At 50.1% G+C, this 19,750-nt stretch overlaps 1 protein-coding gene across 1 annotated transcript; it reads left to right on the forward strand.

The window, feature by feature from the left end:
• Positions 1 to 10,703: 10,703 nt before the first annotated feature.
• IL4 (interleukin 4) lies at positions 10,704 to 18,687 on the forward strand. Its single transcript, XM_006100175.3, has 4 exons — positions 10,704 to 10,835; positions 11,102 to 11,152; positions 16,752 to 16,877; positions 18,577 to 18,687. Exons 1-4 carry the CDS (start codon positions 10,704 to 10,706, stop codon positions 18,685 to 18,687), a joined length of 420 nt encoding a protein of 139 aa, XP_006100237.1.
• Positions 18,688 to 19,750: the final 1,063 nt, after the last annotated feature.

A 19,750-nucleotide genomic window follows, 5' to 3' on the forward strand; every position in this document is an offset into this window, starting at 1 on the left:
AGACCTCCACTATCCCCCTCCAGCCAGAGATTCGAGAATTTTAAGGCCAGAAGGATATTTATGGGAGATTAATTATAAAATTTAGCATCTATCTGCTGGTAGCATCACTTTTGACCCATGTCCTCTCTGTCCAACCAGGGCATTGGCGTATCTGTCCAAAAGGAAGATGGAAAGTCTGCTGGTGAAATTCCATGTGAATCTCCCAACACAGAGCCTGGGATTGAGGCTGGTGTTGGGGAGGGTCCCTTAGGATTTCCTGAGGCTGTATTCTGAGCCCTGCAGTCCCAGGGCCCTGCAGCTGGGTGCACAGTCCCCACCGGGCTTCACCACTAGGGGGCAGCCGAGTGCCACATCCTCAGCCACCCACAGCTCCCTGCCTGCACCTCTGAGCTGTCCCGAGACAGGGCCTGTGGCCGCCAGCGGTGTGCGGTGAGTCAGAGATGGCGTCCAGGGATGACGGATGCCTCACAGAGCACAGGACCAAGCTACCTCTGGTGGCAACAGGGAGGTGGGATCAGCCAGGAAAGAGAGGGAAAAGAGAAGAAAGAGAATACAAAGGTCTGTGTCAGCCATTGTGGCTGGGAGCACCTGGGTGTTTGCTGGGAGTTTTCTCTACCCCATCCTCTTGCTTATTTTCCTGTAGGAGGCAAGGGCCGGGCCCGAGAGAAGGGGAAAGAGACATGGTGCTTGGTGAGTGGGAGGGAGATGCTGATTGTGGGGCCCAGAGAGGGAGCCCCCTGACACCTCGGGAACCCCAAGCTTAGGAGGTTTCACTGGAAGGGGGGCTGGGGCTCAAGTGAGAAACAGAAGCGAGTTTCCGGTGAAGTCGGCACTAAACACCTCTGTTTGCTGCTAAGATGAGATGTCAGAAACCCTCGAGTCACCTCAGGGGTTCTCCAAGGGTGGCCCCCGAACTGCTCTGGGCCTAGGAGGACAGGGCTGCCTCTTGTCCCTGTGCCCCAGCAGCTGGAGGCCGGGGTTTACCCAGTCCATCAGCTCGTCACTGTTCATTATGACGAAGCAGGGAAGTGCCTTTTGCTTATGATCTCAATTCAGCTGGTCAGTTTGAGCAAAGTCAAACTTCTTCCCTTTGGCTCCCGGGTGAGAAGGCCTGCCGGGTCCAGGCTGGCGGTGCTCCCGGGGGGAGGGGGGGCCCGGGAGGCCGGGGGGGTTGGCTGGCTGGGACACGCTGGCCAGTTGGCCTTCCTGGAGGGCTGGGCCAGTGTCAGAACCCGTGGCTGTATCCACGATCACCCGCCCACACACTAGGCCCACTCCTACTCTGAAAAAGAAAAGTCATACAGTCTCATTATCTTCGTTCTTTTCTTGGCTCCACCCAAAAGCAGCTGAGCAAAAGGTTTGCACCCAACGAACTTTCCCAGATCAACTGATTTCCCGGCAGCCAGGGGGGGCCCCATGACGAAGCCGGTGAGATCCCAGAAGCCGTTTCTACTTACAACCTCACTTTCTGTTACGCTCTCTCCCTTCCCCTCCGCAGTGCCTCTCTTATGGAAAGTAATTCTTTGAGCATCTCTCAGAGCTGCCCCCAGCCCCGTGCGCTGCCTGGGCAGACCTGCCCTGTGGCCACCGTGACACAGACGCCCAAGTTAAACAACCACGCTCACAGGCCCGCTCCCGCGGCACTCAGACACGCCTGTGGCCCCACAGCTCCTCCTGAAACCCACGGGCGTCCCAGGGAGACCAGTGCCCGATGGCCTGCTGACCACGCCAGGCAGAGGGCCCGTGCCCCCTGCCTAGCCTGGGCCTGGCCAGGAGGAGCCACAGTGACACCACATTAGAATAGCAATTTCTCACGTATTATCTCTTCTTCTAATCTCTGTTTGCTCACATTTTCTATAATGAGCATGCATTCATTTCCCACTGGGAGACAAAGACAAAATTAATTGAGAACAAAAAGAACATGAAACTGATGTCATGAGGGAGCAGATCAAAACTAGGGTGGGGAAGGGGCCAGCAGCACCCCTGGGTGGGCCTGGCTCAGTTCTAGCCCCTCCCTGGGGCCCAGCTGGCTTAGGAGAGGAGCTGGGCGTTTGCAAGGGCCTGGGAGGCAGGAGGCCCAGCTGCCCTCCTCCCAGGGCTGGATCCCCAGGCCCATCAGATCTTGTCCTTGGGGGTCGTCACCCAGCCCTGGCTGACCAGGCTGGGGCAGGGAGACCAGGGGGAGCTGGGCAAGTGGCTGAAATGACATCAGTGCCCTGGGGGCACATGGAGAGGTGCTGCAGACTCCTGGACCAGCTTTCTTCTCTCAGAAAGACCTTCCACCTGCTTCTCAAAGAAAAGAGAAGCCAGGGCCATGGTCCCACCATGTGCTCAAGGGGAGCGGGAGTCCAAGCCCTCCTGCCTCGGCTCCCTCCTCCCCTGGTCTCCTTGTCCCCTCGTCCCCTGGGAGGGTCCTCCCTGCACCTGTGCTCAGAATCCCATCCCCCCTGGCTTCTCCAGGGACTTGGGGCAAAGACTTCAGGGTCCAGACAGCCCTGGCTCCCAGTCCCCACTGGGCCCTGACTTCCCTGGTTACATAGGCCAAGTCTCAGCTGCCCCTCCATGGAATGGAGCTCTGACCACTCCTTCAACAGGGATCTACCGAGGCCTTTACCGGGTGCCAGGCACTGTTCTACGCTCTGGTCAACTAAGCAAGGTTGCGTCTAGTGGGGACACAGAATCCACAAACAAGAGACACCGAGCCCTGCCGAAACCGGTTTGGCTCAGTGGATAGAGCGTCGGCCTGCGGACTGAAAGGTCCCGGGTTCGATTCCGGTCAAGGGCATGTACCTGGGTTGCGGGCACATCCCCAGTGGGGGGTGTGCAGGGGGCGGCTGATCGATGTTTCTCTCTCATCGATGTTTCTAGCTCTGTATTTCTCTCCCTTCCTCTCTGTAAAAAATTAATAAAATATATTAAAAAAAAAAAAAAAAAGAGACACCAAGCCCTGACCGGTTTGGCTCAGTGGATAGAGTGTCAGCCTGTGGACTGAGGGGTCCCGGGTTCGATTCAGGTCAAGGGCATGTACCTTGGTTGCGGGCACATCCCCGCATGCATTCATTTCCCACTGGGGGGGGGTGTGCAGGAGGCAGCTCATCGATGTTTCTCTCCCATTGATGTTTCTAACTCTCTATCCCTCTCCCTTCCTCTCTGTAAAAAACCAATAAAATATATTTTTTTAAAAAAAGAGAACACCGAGTGTGCAGGTTGGGCGGGGGGGCTCCAGGGGCAGAGAGGTAGGGGGGCTGCCATGCTGTGAGGGGCGGTCAGACTGGTCCTCCAGGTGAAGTCATTCAGAACGGGGCGTGATGACATGAGGGAGGGAGAAGGGCGTTCAGCAGAATGTGGGAACAAGAACAGGGGGTGAGGACAGCAAATGCCAGAGCCTGGACGGGGAGGAAACTGGAATGCTCCTCCCAGCACGTGTGGCCGGAGCGGACGGTTCCCAGGCTTTGCTCCAGGTGGGATAATGCACCACCATTTGCTCTGGTTTAACAGATGCCTTTGTGTGGAGAACGGACTGGGACGAGGGCCGGAGCAGGATGCTAGTTGGGAGGCTCCTGCCGAAAACCCAGGTGGGAAATGACAGGGGATGTGGCAGTGGAGGGTGGGGCGGGGTCAGACCCTGGGGATGTGTATGTGTGTGTTACCTATGAAATATACACTTACATGCATATACCGTGTACATAAATGTTATGTTATATGTAAAAGTATAAATACTTGTATATTATATCTAAAAAGTAGTAAATATACATTTAAGTTTTCTATCTACATCATTTTAAGAAATCTTAAAATGGCCCGCGCCCATCCAAACAGGCAGCCATCCAGGTCTGAGGCCGTTTGAAGGCAGAGGATGGTGTGGGCGCCCTGAAGGCGGGGCCATTCACCGAGCTGGGGAAGCCTGTGCTCAAGTGTGTGCCTCTAAAAACCAACTACTGACCATGTGTAACCGCCACGCGCAGCCAGCACCCTCCTCCAGGGCGTCTGCGCGGACACTCACACCGTCCACACTGCGTCCCATCCCGTCCCCGCGGCGTCCAGACGCTGTCTCAGTGATTCACCAACAAGCTCCTATCACTATGCCCAGCCTAAGTGCCTCTGCCCTTCCCTTTCCTGACCCTGAGGAACTCCTTGCCCCCAGACTGTCCAGGCCCGGGCCCCTCGCAGGCTCCGTGGCTGCCTGCCTCCTCTGCCTCCTTCCTATTCCAGTCGCTGAGGGCTGCAGACACCTGCGTCCCATGCCCCCTTTGCTCCCTCTCCTCCTCTGTGCAGAGCTGCACGGCTCAGTTCCTGGTCCCCCCTCCCCACCCCTTCCGGGCTAAGCTGCCATCCCACCATTAACAGCAGCCCCAAGCCAGAAACCAGGCATCCTCCGGCCTCTCGCTCTTCCTCACCCCATATCCAGCAGCTCTAAGTGCTGACAATCGGCATCGTGATGGTGATAATGACAGCTGGCATCTATGAAAGGCTTTCCACGTGCCAGGCACCACACAAAACACTTTATATTTGTAACCTTCTATCATCTTCCCACACTCCTATTATTTTTTTTCAATCTTCACCCGAGGGTATTTTTTAAATTGACTTTAGAGAGGAAGGGAGAGAGGGAATCATTGATGCAAGAAACATGGACCGGTTGCCTCCCATATGTGCCGAGACCCAGGATCGAACCCGCAAACTTTTGGTGTACGGACAGCTCTCCAACCAACGGATGTACCAGCCAGGGCCCCCACCTCTTATTCATTAGCCCAGTTTCACAGAGAAGCCTGGACAGGGTGAGTGGCAGAGCTGGGACGCAGAACTGCCAGGTCCCGTGGGCTCCAGACACACACGGCCTTCACGTCCACACTCCCTGGCCACAGAGCCCCTGACACCACAGCCCCTCCCGCCGCCCCGCCCCATCCACGCAGACAGATGGGACGGGCAGTGCTCTGATGGGCTCCCCCTCTGCCTTCCTCAGGTCCTCCAGGGCCTTCCCCGCTGCCCCCTGCTCCCAGCTGGGCCCACCTACTCTCTCTGCCAACATCACTCCCTTGGAGGGCTCTCACTTGTGTTCATGAATGCGGCCACCAGAGGAGCTGGGAGGGGCTCCTCGGTGTGTTGCCCTGCGCTGCTGACACTGGAGGAAGACGATTTGCAGGGCTGGGGGCTGGGGGCTGGGACACACCGATCACCGGGGGCCACAGGAGGCTGGGCTGCTCTGCTCCACCTCCATGCCTCTCCCCTTGAATGCTTACAATTCAGTTCCCGACCTTGGAGTTACAGCCTGCACCGCATTGTTCTCCAGGGACCTGTGGAAGGCGGGAGGCAGATGCCACATTCCTGTTCCCTGGGGCTGGGGCTGGGGCAGGGAGTTGGGAGAAGCCCAGGCCACAGCTCTGCGGTCCCTTCACTGGGGCTTCAGAGGTTCCTCGAACTTCAGACCTGCAGTGGCAGCTTCAAGGGCAGAAGTGCTTCCTGTGGGTCATTCCTTTAGAGCTGTGGGCCCAGCCCGGAGCTGTGCAACCCCCCCCTCCCCCAACATTCTACACGCACCTACTTTCCTGCATCAGATGCTTTCTGCCTGCGGTGCCACAGCAGCATCTACTTCCTACAGAGAATCCAGACACGGAAAATGAGGGCTGCAGTGCAGCAGCTAACGGGACGCCCCAGAACAAGGACAGGGCCTCAGAGACTGAAAAGAGGACACACCCAGGAGGGTCCGTGTGGGGAAGGGTCCGCTGGCACAACCTCCACTGGCCCTGCCCGGGCTCGGGCTTGCCTCACACATTAGGTACCACAGTCATTGGACCAACAGAAGATGTGATGCCGACGGTGCTGCCGCTGCTGCCACATACAGAGCATCCAGAGCGCGTTCTGTGTCCAGGCACTTCTCTGACTACTCTCACATCACCTTGTTTATTCCTCAGAGCCCCCCACGAGGCCGGTACCGTGTCTCCCTCACTGTACGGAGGAACCTCTTGCTCGCTCCTCACAGGAGTCCCACGAGGAATTACATTATTCCCATTTCACAGGTGAGGGAACTGAGCCCCAGAGAGTTAGTGACCCGCCCATGATCACATGATAGACGAGTGGCCTGTTTGCTAAACTCTAAACCCCAGTGCTCGTAACTGGTACGGCCCAGGGCCTGAAAGGGAAGCGCTGAGGCCACACAGGTGTGGGGGGAGGAGGGGGGAGACACTTGTCATCTGTTCTCACGAAGGGGAAAGGGAAGAGGGTCCTCAATCTGCCCGCCTGGGATCCCGCAGGCCCCCGCCTTCCTGGCCGCTGCCCAGGCAGCCACGGGCGGGAGCTGCCACAGCCGAGCTGCAGGGGACAGTTCTTTTCTACTTCCCTTCGAGGGGACCTCTGGCCACTCCCTGTTGTTCTGGAAAGTTAAGCCTTTCCCCCTGGCCTTATCCAACCAGTGGAAATCCAAAAACAAAGCTGTGTTCTGCTTCCGAGCTACTGGTTCCCATTTCTATTCCTTTTCTGATTCATGTCTGTGCCCGGAGCCCAAGCCCCGGGCTGGCCCTCAGTGAGGTGGGTCGCTCACAAAACCACTGCTGGACACATGATGGCTGTTCTGTGCCTCTCAGGCACCCCTCAGCAAGGCCCGCTGACCCCGCCTCGCCAGCATCCCCAAGGCTTTGTGGGGTGCACACTGCCTGGGCTCCCCTCCAGTGCATCCGCACCCTAGGTTCGCTCCTGTTTCACTGGAACTTTTCCTCAATAAAGGAGGAGCACCATTTTACTCCAGGTAATAGTCCATCTGAGTTGAAGTCCCCACCTGTTCTGGAAAGAGCTGCCTGCCGCCTCATATACCCACTTGTCTGTGAAGTGACGGATTAACTTCCCCAGCAGAAAAACAAACAATCCTATTGAAAATGGATTTCCATAGAAGACATGCAGATGGCCAAGAGGTCCATGAAAAGGTGCTCAACATCGCTAATCATCAGAGAAATGCAAATCAAAACCACAGTGAGGTAGCACCTCACACTTGCAGAGTGGCCATCATTAAAAATCAAGATGACAAATGCCGGAGATGACTTTGAGGAAAGGGAACCCTTGTGGGATTTCAAATTGGTGCAGCCACTGTGGAAACAGCATGGAGGTTCCCCCCACCCAAAAAAAAATTAAAAATATAACTGCTATCTGATCCCACAATTCCACTTCCATGTTTATCCAATGGAAACAAAAACACTAAGGGTTCCAGGTTCGATTCCGGTCAAGGCCAAGGGCACATGCCTGGGTTGTGGGCTCAGTCCCCAATAGGGGGCATGCAAGAGGCAGCCAATCAATGATTTTCTCTCACCATTGATGTTTCAATCTCTCTCTCCCTCTCCTTTTCTCCCCGAAATATATATATATATATATATATATATATATATATATATATATATATATGAAGATATCTGCACCCCATGTTCACTGCAGCATTATTCACAATAGCCAAGACATGGAAACAACCTAAGTGACAAATAGATAAAGAAAATATCACACACACACACACACACACACACACACACACACACGACTATGTTATCTTACCTAATAACAGACAAACATGTAAATTGACCGTACCTTCGCTATGCTAACCAGCCAATCGGGAGAGTATGCAAATTAACCCAACAAAGATGGCGGTTAATTTGCATATGTAGGCTCCAAGCGGTGGAGCGAAGCCGGACAGCCCCAGGCCAGAGCAGCAAAGCCGGACGGCCCGGGGCCAGCTCCAGCTGGAGCCCGGCCAGAGCGAAGGCCTGGGTCCCGGGTGCCAGAGGCAAACCGGTGCCAGCAGCCAAGGGAAGGGAAGGCCTATTGCACGAATCTCTTCATGCAACAGGCCTCTAGTTCAGTCATAAAAAGGAAGGAAATCCAGCCATTTGTGGCAACATGGATGGACCTGGAGCAGCAGTTCTCAACCTGTGGGGTCTCGACCCCTTTGGCGGTCAAACGACTGACCCTTTCACAGGGGTCACCTACGACCATCCTGCATATCAGATATTTACATTACGATTCATAACAGTAGCAACATTACAGTTATGAAGTAGCAACGAAAATAATTTTATGGTTGGGTCACAACATGAGGAACTGTATTGAAAGGGCCAGAAGATTGAGAACCACTGATAGAGGATATGATGCTAAGTGAAATAAGTCAGAGAAAGACAAATACCATATCATCTCACTTAGAGGTGGAATCTATAGGTGGAAGGAGGGGCCTTGGATGAAGGTGATCAAAAGGTACAAGCTTTCAGTTATAAGATAAAATACTGGGATGTCATGTGCAACATGACTATTGAGAACACAGCTGGATGGTATATTTGAAAGTGGCTAAGAGAGTAGACCCTAAGACTTCTCATCACAAGAAAAAACACATTTTTTTCTTTTCCTTTTTTTGTTGTATCTATATGAGATGACGGATGTTAACTAAACTTGCGTTAATCATTTCACGATATATATGTCAAGTCATTATGCTGTATATACACTTTAAACTTACACAATGCTGTAATTATATCTCAATAAAATTGGAAGAAAAAGAAATGCCTATTTTTTTAAAAGAATGTACCCAAAGAAGTCTGACCTTTGTTCCCCTCTTGGAAGATAACCTCTAAACTCCTGCAATAAAGAATTTGGCTGTGTTTTGTCATTAGTTCCTGAGAGGTAGCCCCTAAATCCTAGGAATTTCTCAAGTGATAGGAGTCTCAGCCATTCAAGATGAGCCCTGATGGTTTATGCCAGTGAGGGTGAACCTGATTGTCAGAGGTGACACGCGAACTCATTTTTTTGGTTGATTTTTCTTTGTGAAATGGCATTTAAATATATAAAATAAATATCAAAAATATAAATCTTTGTTTTACTATGGTTGCAAATATCAAAAAATTTCTATATGTGACACGGCACCAGAGTTAAGTTAGGGTTTTTCAAAATGCTGACACGCCGAGCTCAAAAGGTTCGCCATCACTGGTTTATGCTAATAAAGCAACTCAAAGTGGGGGCAGCCACACTATTAAGCTACTGTGATGTCAGCAAACCTCCAGGAGCACTCTGGGCACGGAAGCTGGTGAGCGGGTGCTGGGGAAGTGACTCCAGGGGAGAAGACAGCGGGAGCTTTGTGTTTGGGATCCTTTAGATCTCACCACCTGATTTTGTCTGATTGGTATCCTTCTGCTCTAATAAATGTATCGCACTTTCCTGAGGTCTGTGGGTCATTCTAGTTAGTACATTATTGAGCCTGAGGGCAACATGGGAACTCTGGAATTCGTAGCCAGTGGCCTGCAGTGAGTGTGGACTGAAACTCCGGATTCGCAGCTGCTGAGCGAGGGCAGGCTTGCAGAGGCTGTGCCCTTCACTGGAGACCTGTGGCCCAACTCCACGTAGTTGGTGCCAGAAGCCATTGCCTTGGGTTTGGCAAACGTGTTGCACAGTCCCGAGGGAAGCACCCTAAATGTGGTCAAGGGGCCCTCCTGATACAGGGATCCCGGCCCGCTCCTTCACAGAGAGCAGGGCACCGCAACAAGATCCAAAGGCAGGAACAGCCTCCGCAGGAATCCTTCCCTGTGACCCTCCAGAGGAAAGCCAGTGAGAGAGCAAGGCGGGGAACCCAGATAAGGGGAGGGGAGAGGAGAGGAGAGAACAGGAAAGTTCAGGGAGGAAAAAGCATGGCTTGCCGGTGAACATGGGGTGCTCAGCCCCTCACTGGTCCAGGGGAGCTGCACTAAAGCAGCAGGTGGGTGGTGGGGCACTGACAAGACATTTGATTTGTAAATCAGGAAGGTTTTCCCAATCACTGAAGATGTATTTAAGTTCCATTTAAAGAGCAGTCATTCCTGACCAACCTAACATGCTTAGCGCCTCCTTATTATTAGACTATGCAGCCCTAGCCAGTCTGGCTCAACCGGAAGGGTCCTAGGTTCAATTCCGGTCGAGGGCACATGCCCAGGTTGTGGGCTTAATCCCCAGTAGGGGGTGTGCAGGAGGCAGCCGATTAGTGATTCTCTCTCATTGATGTTTCTATGTCCCTCCCCCTCTTCCTTCCTCTCTGAAATCAATAAAAATATATATTTTTTTAAAAAATAAAGACTATGCATCTGCTGTGACCCAAACTAAGCCCCACCGGTGTCACCTGTCCTTTACCTAGAGAATGGCATGCCCGAGTGCCACGACAGGAGATAATCTGTGCTTGTCACTTTCCTTCTACCCAGATAAAGAACCCACATCAGCTTTTCCACAAAAGAAAAGTTTCCAAGATGCCACCCATACTTGGAAAAAGCCAGGTTGAAATACCATTCAAGTCAAACTTTCTTGATATTACTCTGTCTTTCCCCGGGAGCATTGCACTACAACAGATTCGGACACCTGTGGCCTCTTCCTTCAAAGCAAAAAGCCAGCAACAACCCCAAGCTGATAAGATTAATCTAAAGAGCAAATTATGGTGTAATTTCCTATGCTGATACTTTGTAGTTAATTTTAAAAAAAGGTTTCATTTTCCTATTGGTCTGATTTCACAGGAACATGTTACCTGTTTCTGTGAGGCATATTTTTCTCCTGGAAGAGAGGCGCTGATTGGCCCCAACCTGGTGTAATGAAAATTTCCAATGTAAACTCATTTTCCCTCCGTTTCAGCAATTTTAAATCTATATATAGAGATATCATTGTCAGAATTGCATTGTTAGCTTCTCCTGGTAAACTAATTGCCTCACACTGTCATTGCAAATAGAGATCGATTAATGGGTCTCACGTCCCAACTGATTCCAGCTCTGATCTGCTTACTAGCATGTACCAGCAACTTCACCCACGGACGCAAGTACAACACCTTACAAGAGACCATCAAAATGCTGAACGTCCTCACAGCGAAAAAGGTGAGTGAGCTATCTGCCACCATCTCTCCAGATGTGTGGTGATGCTGTGCGTATTTCTTAGACTATGAGAAGAACATAACAGCTTCTAGAGAAGTCAGTAGTTGGTTGATGGGGATGGGAGACTTCTCCCTGGCACTTTTTTTTTTCCCCTGCGGGACTGTCGGAAGTTTTCTCAGTTTGAGGGAGTGGGAGCTGCTTGGCAAGGATCACCCTGCTCAGTTGGAGGTAACTGTATCTCTTGCTCTCTTGTTCCTGGCCAGGCCAAGGATCCACGGTGCATGGAGCTGACCGTATCAGACGTCTTGGCTGCCCCAAAGGTAAGAACTGCCTGGGGTGGTCTGCTTGGCAGACGGGTGACTTGGGACAGGAGAGTCATCTACAAGTGTTTGAGCAAGAAACGTATTTCTTAACAGAAAGCGAACAGGCCCAAATTAACTATAAGGTGTTAAATGTTTTCAAAGAATAAGAATTCTGATCTTTACTCTCAAAACATGTTTTGGACTTTCTGGTTACATTTGATTTAGAGGATGTCTAATAGGGAGCTTGGATTTTGTCAGCCTAATGGAGATCCTGGTCAAGAAAGAGCTCTTTAGGATTCACCCAGCCCCAGCCTAGGACCTGGGACACAGGAGGTCCTCGCTAAATGCTTATTGAAGGAGAGAATTTTCTGGCCCATACATTTCCGAAAAAACAAATACTCTCACAAAAACAGATATTGAGATTACAGGTTGAGGGAGCTTTCATTTTGTCTAAGAGACTTCCTATGGCAACAGAGAAGGTATTGCCAGAGCCTCGTCTTCCGCCGCCAGGTCACCTCGCAGCCCACCGGCTCCGCGGTGCTGTCCAGGGAGCCTCGGCTTGCTCTGTCCTGCCGGCTCCCCTCCGGCCTGGTCCGGAGCCCTCCTGCCAGATGAGGTCCAACTCATCCCTGCTTCTGGCTGCTTGGGCATCTCGCCTTTCCACCTCCTGTGCGCCTCACCCCCGCCCCTCCATCTGCAGTGGGAGGAGATAGATTTGACAGCTGATAGTGCATGTTCTCTGACAAACACATGACTACAGACATATCAATAGCTTTGTGCACATCAGTTCCTGTTTTCATGGAAACACACGACTGAGAATGAAAAACCCAAAGCTTCAATTTGCCAGTGGTCTCCTAACCACCTGCTTCCCACGTGTGCTGGGGGTGCCTGGCCAGGAGTGAAGCCCCGCGGGCTGGGCAGGGCCACGTCCCAGCACCGAGGCGTAAACAGGCCCGTCCTACTTCATGGGAAAAACTACTCTTTGGGCCTTTATCTGGATTCCTCATTTCATTAAAGATTATTCCAGGAATCTGATATACAGTAATATATAATATCATAATAGAATTATACATAACATTATATAAAATAAGTGTATAGTATGTAAGTATAAATATTATATAATTTGGTCCTTCAGAATCTCATTATGTATCAGACTCTATCAGTAGGATAGAAGGATTTGGAGATTTTAGATACAGTGGGGCCTTGACTTACGAGTTTAATTCGTTCTGTGATGGAGCTCATTAAGGAGCTCGTTAACTCAAATTACTCTGTCAATTCAAAGCAAAAAATCGGCCGAGAGACGGCTCGTATCTCAGAAAAACTCATTAGTCGGGACACTGGTAAGTCAAGGCCCCACTGTACCTATAAGATTATATACAGGGTGGGCAAAAGTAGGCTTACCTTTGTGAGTACGTGAAACACAGGGTTTATTCTTGTATTGTTATTTATTATTGTATTATTTTCCATACAAACAACTGTAAACCTACTTTTGCCTCACCCTGTATGTTAATGTGATATATTTATATTTGTGTGTGTGTGTGTGTGTGTGTGTGTGTATAAAAAATAGCCAAGAGTCCACAGCGTTGTGCTCTGGGCTCCCCGGAGGGCAGCTACATTGCCGAGAGCAGGGCCTGAAGGAAGTGCAGAGGGTCTGAAAGTGTGGTTTTAGCCCTGGTTCTGCTATTAACTAGTTGTACGGGCCTTTGGCAAAGTCTCCACACCTCTCTGTGCCTCAGTTTCCAGATCTGAAGAAATGCTTTTGGCTGGAATGCAACTCTTGAGTTAGTGGAAAGTGATATTGTAAGATGCTTCAACTCTTGATGAAAGACAAAAAACTGGTTGTAGAGAAGCAATAATTCTAAGAGGGAGGGGCCGTGGTTGGAAATGATCAAACCTTCCAAGTCCGGGGGACCTCTCTCTGGGCTGTCTCTAGAAGACCCAGCCACCCCTCCCTGGCCACGCTGCTCTCCTCCCATCCTGGGCCCTCTCTGCACTTGGTTCTAACATACCTCCCTCAACCCACAGGCAGACGTCTCCTTCACCCCACCCTACCGCAAACGCCTTCTCCGACCTGCTTCTGTCCCTCCTGATTAACAACCTCATTTTCCTTTCTTTTCTTTTACTCAAGACTCAGTGCTCACTTATCTAGGAGGATATTTCAGAACAAGGAAAGGTGGTTCTTTTCAAAACCCACAGAGGCGATATGTGGAAGGGAAAGTTACATCCTTGTGTTCCTGAAAAGGAATGCCTTTCCGAGATCGTGTATTAGTTTTATTTCTTTTGGGAATCAAAAATTCCTGCATCTCCCTGTTGGATAACATCCTGCTCTGGGCAGTTGCTGGCAAGAATGTGCTGATCTAAGTCCTGGGCTTCACAGGCAATGCCTGCCCGGGCGTCCATGAAGTTAGGTGGTCTGAGGAAGAGCAAAGTGCAAAGCAAGCAAGCTGCTGGTCTAGGAAGGATTTCTTGGGTGGACCCTTGAAGGTATTTCCTACCAAAGAGAGCTCAAGTTCCTAATTTACAGAAAGCTCTATGTCAACCCCCAACTTATTTGGGGGGGGGGGGTGAAGGATTTTCTTATACACAGCACTGGCTCGCCAAATCTGGGCAGAAGTGTAGATAATGGATATGACACAAATGGGACTGAGTTTTTACAGGCCTGGAGAAGCTAGTGAAGAGCCAAGTTAGAGCTCTATAGGAGTCCCTGCCACAGAAATCTCCCAGGAGGTGCTGGCCGGTGAGGGAGCTCCCCTGGCCTGCGCCTGGGCCTCCCCTTTGAGTCCCTTTCCCTGTGCAGTTCTGAGCTGCGAGGCCCGCCAGGCTGTGAAGTGTGCCCCTGAGCTGGGCTGCGCACATGCGGGCAGCGAAAGCTGGACACGCAGCTGAAAGCAGTCAGCATAGGCTGGCTTCCTGTTGCTGCGATACCAATGGAACTAAAACTCTAGCCCTTTGTTTAAAAGGCCTTAAGAATTAGGTTGTTTTGACCTTTTTCCACTTGATTCAAACTCTTTTCAATTCCTATTTTACCCTAATGGCCTTCAGGAAGTCCTCTGACAAGTATCGTGCAGTGGTTCTCAACCTTCCTAATGCCGCGACCCTTTAATACAGTTCCTCATGTTGTGGTGACCCCCAATTTCATTGTTACAAATTGAACATAATTAAAGCATAGTGATTAATCACAAAAGCAATATGTAATTATATATGTGTTTTCCGATGGTCTTAGGCGACCCCTGTGAAAGGGTCGTTCGACCCCCAAAGGGGTTGCGAACCACAGGTTGAGAACCGCTGCGTTAGAGGTTTCCCTGTATTATACGGCCATCCATGCAATACTGAGAGGCAGCCCAATCTCTAGGCTCCAAGCCAGCGTTTCTCCAAAGTCTCATTAGGTTTTGATGGAAAAATAAGGCAAGGGGCTCTTCTCCTCTTGGCCCCCTTGAACCTCACTGTTCTCTCTACAGCCACACAGGGTCTGCCTCATCTGCGTCCACGGGTGGTATGTCTTCCCCAGGCCTCACCGCCCAGAGGCAGGGTGCTGTATGGGAGATTTCTTGGCTCCCTGAGCCCAAAGATACCAGTGCTGCTCTTAAATTTCCAACTGGAATCAGGGCCCAGGACTCTCACCAGCTCATCAAGTGGGTGCCCTTCCAAGGGTGTGCCCGTCCCCCCCACCCCCACCCCCGAGGGGGAGGTTCCAGGAAGCTTCTGTAGTTTGGAATTCTGGTGTTTCTAGAATTTTGCCTAGATAAGAGATGAACACAGGTATGTGCACAGATGACTCACTGCTGCGTTTATTTACAAAAGCAAAAAAACCTGCAATAATAGGGGATTGATCAATTAGGGTACAAATATGCTATGAGTTCCTACAGAGCTCTCAATCCCATGTTCCAGGTACTTTTGAATAACTGAAGAATACACTTGTACTATATGTTAAGTGTAAAAAGGTTACAAAGCAGTACCAATAGTTGGTCCCTATTTTGAAAAAAAGTATTTTTAAAAACCTGGGAAGATATTTACCAAAATAATAACAGTAGTTATCTCTGGCTGGTAAGATAATGAGTGAATTCATTTTTGTTGCATATATACTATTTTTATAGTAAACTTACATGACCGTGATAACTGTAAGAACGTACAAAGCTGCCTGGACAGTGCTTCTCATGTAAATCTCCCCTGGAGCTACTGTAATGCACATCTGTGGTTCAGGGGGTCCGGGTGGGGGCTGGGATTCTGCATTTCCAACAAGCTCACGGGTGATGCCTGTGCTGCTGCCCCACGGGCCACGTGCTGAGTGGGAAGGGCCTGGAGCGTGTCCTGAGAGAGGCCAGGAGAGCTTCATCTGCTCTGGATCGGACTCGAGCTAAGACCACTCTCCAGACCCTGTGACTTCGCTTTTTAGGGGAAATGAAGCACACACCAGGCCTGCTTCAGATGGATACACAACTCCTCTCCCAGGTTCCCAGCAAGAGCTGTTTCCCTGCTTGTACGTTCCCTCCTCTAAGGCCCAAACGTCCCCGGGAAGAGGCATGTGGCCAGAGCCCCGTCAGAGCTGCCAGCATTCCAAGGAGGTTCTGACCATGGACATGCAAGGTCAAAATCTCCTGACTGCAGCCCCGTCCAAGGCCCAGCTCAATGGCACCCTCTCTCAGATGCTTCCTGATCTCCCAAGGCCAGACTCCTGGGGCACCTCACCAGGATCCTGGCACTCACCTAGCTGCGGGGAAATGTCTTATCTCCTCACTTGGACCTGAGTTTATACACACACTGTTGTCTCCCATGGGGACAGCTAAATGGAGAGTGCGGCCCACAGCAGCACTGTTCAGGCAAAGGCTGGGCATCCCGTTATTCAGCACATATGTAGGACTTCCAGGGAGACCTGGGCTTTCAAACCCCATAGGAATGACTGTGAGCTCACGTAGGCACCTTCCACAGAAAGAAACGGACTTGAGCTCCAGATAGATGGATCTGCATTCAAATCCCCACTGTGTCCTCTCCTCAGTTGAGTGACTTTATTAGGCATCCTTTCTGCAAAACCCTCTAAGACAGTGGTTCTCAACCTTCCTAATGCCGCGACCCTTCAATATAGTTCCTCATGTTGGGGTGACCCCCAACCATAAAATTATTTTCGTTGCTACTTCATAACTGTAATTTTGCTACTGTTATGAATCATAATGTAAATATCTGATATGCAGGATGTATTTTCATTGTTACAAATTGAACATAATTAAAGCATAGTGATTAATCACAAAAACAATTATGTAATTATATATGTGTTTTTCGATGGTCTTAGGCCACCCCTGTGAAAGGGTCGTTCGACCCCCAAAGGCGTCACGACCCACAGGTTGAGAACCGCTGCTCTAAGAGAAAGGAAACGGGGAGCGTCTGAGGAAAAAGCTGCTGAATTTACAGATAACTGGGACGGGGAGAAGTTGTTTGCAGAGGTTGATGGCTGTGGTGAGCAGCCTTCATTACCATGGCAAGAATCCTTGAATACCTGGGCCCATGTCTGAGCTAACCTGCCTTTATCACTTGTCTTCCTGGAAACCAGAAACCAGAAGGAAAAACCTCTCTCCCATGTTCAGAACAGAGCTAGTGTACAACTATCTGGTATTTCTCTTTCTAGAACACAACTGAGAAGGAAACCTTGTGCAGGGCCGCGACGGTGCTTCGGCAGGTCTACAGGCACCACAAGTGCTTGACCAGAATATTGAGCGGACTTGACAGGAACCTCAGCAGCATGGCCAACAAGGTAAGCTGCATCATGCCAACAGCATGGCTCCCGGCGGACAGCACCTTCACGTCTCAATGCTCCTCCTATGAGCGGTAGCCCCGTGAATCAGCCTATCCATTCATTCAAGCAGTATTTGCTGAGGCTCTATGTGTGCCAGGTGCTGTTCTAGGCACTGGGGATACAGTAGTAGGGAGAAGGCAGAGTCCCTGCCCTCAATGTTCCAGTGGGGGAGATAGAAAAGCAAACTAACGTGCCCACGATGTCCAGCAGGGGTAAGTGTGCGAAGAACATAGGAATAAAGAACATAGGGGTTAGGAGGAAGAGGCTGATTAGGAGTTGGTGACATCATCTGAGAACTTAAATTACGTGAGGGAGCAGGCCTCATAACTAACTGGAGAAAGAACATTCCTGGCAGGGGGACAGCTGTGCAAAGGCCCTCAGGCAGAAATGAGCTTCATGTGTTCAAAGAGCGGTAGGAGGGCCAGGGTGGCTGGACCAGAGTGAGCAGGGGGTTTTAGCAGGAGATCAGATCACACTGGGCCTTTGGACTCTGCCCCAAGTATGGTGGGAAATACCCACCCGGCTTTTAGCAGGAAGAGACTACGATCTGATTTTTGTGACTTAAAAAGATTACTCTGGCTACTGTGTGGTAGACTGAATAGGGAGTGAGCAAGTGTGTCAGGTCACTAGAAGGTCAAGTAAGATGAAGACAGAGATGGCCATCGGATTTGGCATGACAGGGGCATCGGCAAAGCTGAAATAAATGGAGATGTGGTAATGAAAGGCCGACTGAAGTGGGATCCATAGAAAATGGGCAGGGAGGAGTGAGAAGGAAGAGGCAACGAGCACAGAAAAGTCTTCTGAGGTGTTTGCTATAGGTTGCGGAGAAATGGACCAACAGCTGAAGGGCAGGTGTGGAGTGAGGGAAGTTCTTTGAAGGTGGGCTACATACTCAGCATGTGAATGTACCAATGGGCATAGTCCAGTGAGAGGGGAGAACCAACAGTGCAGGAAAGAGGGACAGCTAAGAGTGGACGTTATCTAATGCCAAGCAGAGGAACTGGGGCCATTCACCCCTCCCTGGGCCAGTTACCTTATCTATTAGATAAGGTGACGGAATAGGGAGCTGACATTACACTCAATTCTCTTTTAATACTCTTAATCATCTTATAAAATCCGCACTGTTTTTCCCATTTTACAAAAGAGGAAACTGAAGCGTTCTATAAATGAAATGTTTGTCCTAAGCAATATAATCAATAGTAAACTGGTAGAGCTGAGACCCAAACTGAAGCAGTGGCCTGGTGGCAAGTACCTGGAATCCTTCCCACCTGGCACGCTGCACGCTGTATTGTTGCTATTTAATGGGCAGGAAGGCAAATGGACTGAACCTCTCTCAGAAGCCCAGGTGCCCCACAGAAGACCCAGGACAGCAGTGGACAGGTCTCAGCCTCTACCTTCATGTTAGGCCCCTGAGCAGCACCTAGCAGTGTGTGACACACGTCTCCAGACACTGTGGCACCCTGAAGGCAGATACTGGAAATAGGCAAGCCCTGCTGTCCTCGTGGTGGAGTCAGACTCCCCTTCAATCTAGACTGGAGGCCTGGTTCGATCATTGCTCTGGTGCTAAGTGCCAGAGTGGGCTTGACTGGAGCAGACAGGCAGGACAGCAAGACTCGAATATTTAACAATGCCAGCTAATGAAATGTTTCTTTTGTAGACCTCCTGTCCTGTGAACGAAGCCAAGAAGAGGACACTGAAAGACTTCTTGGAAAGGTTAAAGACCATCATGCAAGAGAAATACTCAAAGGGTGGAAGCTGGACATTTTAATTTATGAGTTTTTAATAACCTTATTTTAAAAATATTTATATATTTATAACTCATCATAAAATAAAATATATGTAGACTCTGACAGCATGGTTTCACTTTACTCGCAATGGCACCTTACTTGACAACTTTTGGGGAAACCAATTTAATTTGCTGAGAAGCTAGTATGGAAGTAAAAAAGGAAAGATTGCTTTCCTCTCCCTAGCTGTGGACATAATGCACAAAATGACTAGAGAACACAAGTCCACTTAAGACATAGATGATGAGAGCGAGCTGCAGAGTGGGCCCATGAGTCCTGCTGACCACAATTCTGAATGGAGGTGTCCCCTGGGTGCTTAGAACATGCTTCTCTCATTGGCACAGGGTTGTTACATTGAGACTATAGGGCAGTGATGGCGAACCTCTGACACGCAAACTCATTTTGTTGGTTGATTTTTCTTTGTTAAATGGCATTTAAATATATAAAATAAATATCAAAAATATAAATCTTTGTTTTACTATGGTTTCAAATATAAAAAATTTCTATATGTGACACGGCACCAGAGTTAAGTTAGGGTTTTTCAAAACGCTGACACGCTGAGCTCAAAAGGTTCGCCATCACTGCTATAGGGGAAAGTAATTCTATCACACTACATGGCTCTGCAGTGAATCATGTTTAAAGCTCTAATAGTATAAATTATCTTGATTCTCAAGTCTTAGAATCAACAAAGCACAGAATTATGGTTACAGAACAGACTGCAAATGCTACCAACCTGACACTCAAAAAGGTATAGCTGAATATGGTTGAGAGGTAAAAGAGGAGGGAAAGAATGAGAGGTGGGGACCTAATATCCCTAGCCCACTCAGCGACGGGGTCCGTTAAGCAATACTGTCTACAGTTGATGGAATGAGAACAAGAGATTTAAGTATTTATTCAAAATTGCAAAGGTAATAGTGTGTCGCGCCAGCACAGCCAAGGGTGAACCTGAGTGGGGGCGGTTGAAAGGCTTAGAAAAGACAGACAAGAGAATGAAAGCCGGGTCTCGGTGGGACGCTGCTTCTCTGAGAGACAGCGCTGACGCCCACA

This window comes from Myotis lucifugus, unplaced genomic scaffold (genome assembly GCF_000147115.1).
Source record: "Myotis lucifugus unplaced genomic scaffold, Myoluc2.0 scaffold_300, whole genome shotgun sequence".
Classification (NCBI taxonomy): Eukaryota; Metazoa; Chordata; class Mammalia; order Chiroptera; family Vespertilionidae; genus Myotis; species Myotis lucifugus.

Bases quoted from the DNA above. Each gene is read 5' to 3' on its own strand.
- IL4 (XM_006100175.3), top strand. From the start codon at position 10,704: ATGGGTCTCACGTCCCAACTGATTCCAGCTCTGATCTGCTTACTAGCA. The intron at 10,836-11,101 runs GTGAGTGAGCTA...GGCCAGGCCAAG, and splicing joins ACGTCCTCACAGCGAAAAAG to GATCCACGGTGCATGGAGCT. The intron at 16,878-18,576 runs GTAAGCTGCATC...TTTCTTTTGTAG, and splicing joins TCAGCAGCATGGCCAACAAG to ACCTCCTGTCCTGTGAACGA.